Consider the following 3,028-nt stretch of genomic DNA (forward strand, 5'->3'; position numbering starts at 1 on the left):
AGTCGCCTCAGTCAGGGTACCAGCTGCCTATTACTCTGCAGGCGTGTGCAGCAAGAAGGAAAGTAGCTCAGACAGTACAGGTCGGTACGAGTGAGCTTGGAAGGAGGTTGGGATGGGACCGGACCAAAAAGCACGAGGGTGCAAGTTCAGGTTGATGGGAGCGGTGTCTCTTTTTCGCTTACTTTTTAAATACCTTTCCTTTCTCCCCACCCCCACAGCACCCCGTGTTCATTTTTACTGGAGAAAAGTGTCGGGCTTCGGGTGGGGGTAAGGGGAGCAGATAACGGTTACAGAGAATCCATGGGAGGAAAGGCTCCACAATCCAAGCACGGGGTTCGGGGTGCTGGTCCGTCCACTAAGCACTCCGTCCCCGTGTTCCCCTGTCTTTTTGCAGGTCTGTAGGTCGCGGCGAAGTGGGCGAGAGAAGAATCAAAAGTACCTTGATTGGAACCATGCAGAGGAGAGTCAGAGGTAGGATTAGCCTGGGACTTTGGGTAGGGGCCGCTGGGGAGGGGGCTGGGTTCTGTGCAGGCGATGTCCAAGTCGCCCTCTCCTGGCCCCTTCTTTCTTCACACCCCCTCCCATTTCAGTGCAGGGAAAGGGGTGTGGCGGCCTTTGCTGGGGAAATGGCGGACGATGAGGGGGGTGGGGAAGCCTGAGTGAGGAAAGTAGGGAGGGTGTGAGAAATATTTTTAACCCTAAGGCCTAAAATTCAAAACAGCAAATTGGGACCTGTATGATCAATGTAATTAGATCCATCCAACTCCACATTCAGTTCTTCAATGCTATCTACCTTTTTCATTTGTCCTTCTGCCAGACTCTGTCCATCTATCATTGTGAAGTGAAGACTAACAGAAACCAAGGGAAGAAGCAATTCACCAGACTTTGGTGAAGGTTGGTTACAGGGACTGCTTATGGAGGGGAGAGGATGGGAGATAAATGTGGTAAAGAAGGCTACCTGAAGATCAAACTTCCTTGTCCCCCAACTCCTGCCCTTCTCTGAGAGTACTAGAAGAGAAAAAAGTGAATACTGGGTGTTAATAGAGGAAGACAGAAAAGCACAAATGAATCACTCTCTAGTAATATAACTTTCTCAACAACAACAACAAAATCTTTCTAAGCTATATGGTAAAGCCCAAATACAGACACAATTCAAAGCCCTAATACTTTTTCTCATCCACAGATACAACATCAGAGCTACAGAAGCAGCCTAGGAGTGTCTGATGATAACTACCCTGAACCATTATTCACCCCATCTCTAAGTGTTCCTTCAAACAGGTCATTTCACCTCCAGCCTTGGGGTCAGCTTGAACATAAGCATGGGCCGGGCCCGGGAAGTAGGTTGGATGGCAGCAGGACTGATGATTGGGGCTGGGGCCTGCTACTGTGTTTACAAACTGACAATAGGAAGACAGGACAGTGACAAATTGGAGGAAGAAGAGGAAGATGAATGGGATGATGATCTCGAACTGGATGAGGAGGAACAGGAAATTTGGTTTGATTTAACACCTATGGCTCGGCCCTGGAGTGAGGAGGGGGATTGGAATGAACCTGGGGCCCCAGGTGGTTCTGAGGACAGACCCTCAGGAGGTGGCAAGGCCAACAGAGCACACCCAATAAAACAGCGGCCATTCCCCTATGAGCATAAAAATACGTGGAGTGCTCAAAGCTATAAAAATTTCAGTTGTATACTTGACCTTTCAAAATGTCCTTCCATTAAGGGAAAAATGTTTCTTGGTGAGATGAAGGATGCTTGTTTTCCACTTAACCATGCAGACAAGAGTTACTTGGCCAACCTCTCTGTCAATGGAAACACAATCTCCACTGTCCATTCCACTGTCAGGGAGAAGGCTCCAGGATCCCCAAATAACATGAAAGCCAGTACTGAAAATCAGGGCCAGATTAAGATGTACATCGATGAAATGTATAGGGAGACTCTGTCACAATGCTGCAACTCACTTCTGCATCAGGCTGGATTACATGTGTTAATAAGCATGACAGTTATTAATAACATGATTGCCAAGTCCGTTTCAGACTTGCAGTTTCCTTTGATTTCTGAGGGAAGTAGATGTGCTAAGGTTCAGGCTTTGGAACTGCCGGTGGCTTTGTCTGAAAAGCCAGCCCTGGCAGGGGAGTTGCTAGGTGCCCAAATGCTGTGCTCAGTCCTGGCTGTCTCTATTACAAGAGGCAGCAGACAGATTCTCCAGGAAACCCTCCTCCCATAAGTGGCAGTCTGGAACAGAATGGCGCTGAATGCACCTGAGCCCTGCTCGGCTTTGGTTTACAGATGTCAAAAGCAAAAAGTCTGCAATGGGTACATCTGAAGGTGTAGTCTTAGCCAGCCACCAGGGGCCTGGGCAAAAGTTCCAGTGGCTCAGGAAGATCCTTGGTCCAGCAGGGCTGTCACACAGCTTTGGGTAACTTCTGGACTGGGCAGGACACAGACAATGTACATTGTAACTTCCTGCCTTGTAACTTACCTTCTTGAGGTAAAGGGACCAATGACCAGGACAGCAAACCACAGCATCCACAGTGTCCACAGTGCTGTCCTTGCCCACAGTGGCCTCTTTATCTAAGTGGGATCACTGGGCACAGAACAAACCCACATGGGAGCTTGTGCTGAAAATGCATTTGCTGCTGCTTAGTATTAAGTCTTTTCCTTTCCTTTCTCCCACACCAGCTGGTGGATGGTGAGCCTATTGATTCAAATCTTCACTCCCCTCCTGGCCATTTTACTGACTTAACCTCCTGCATCATCAATAAACTTGTGTGCTTTGATTGGCAAAAAGAGACATGGTTCTTGTCCTTGAGTTGACAAACTGTGCTGAGGGAAAGACCAAAGTGTACCCCTAATGAGAGCTGACTGGAGTGTATGCTTCCTGACTGATACACTCCTCAGGGTCTACTAGAAGTAGGGACAGAGGCTCAGAATAAGCTTCATGAAAGGGGTTGCGGGCATGGGCCACAGGACATGGTGACAGAGAAGTTGATTTTAAGATGAATGTTGAAAGCCTGAAGAGAAAAGTAA

The 3,028-nt window shown here is 48.2% G+C and overlaps 1 protein-coding gene across 1 annotated transcript; it reads left to right on the forward strand.

The window, feature by feature from the left end:
• On the forward strand, positions 1–2,777 carry Armcx6 (armadillo repeat containing X-linked 6). The gene is made up of 4 exons (XM_070039028.1): positions 1–80; positions 395–471; positions 818–894; positions 1,184–2,777. Exon 4 carries the CDS (start codon positions 1,320–1,322, stop codon positions 2,223–2,225), a length of 906 nt encoding a protein of 301 aa, XP_069895129.1. The 5' UTR covers positions 1–80; positions 395–471; positions 818–894; positions 1,184–1,319; the 3' UTR covers positions 2,226–2,777.
• Positions 2,778–3,028: the final 251 nt, after the last annotated feature.

The sequence above is a fragment of the Dipodomys merriami genome, unplaced genomic scaffold (assembly GCF_024711535.1).
Source record: "Dipodomys merriami isolate MVZ:Mamm:240054 unplaced genomic scaffold, mDipMer1.0.p SCAF_3, whole genome shotgun sequence".
NCBI lineage: Eukaryota > Metazoa > Chordata > Mammalia > Rodentia > Heteromyidae > Dipodomys > Dipodomys merriami.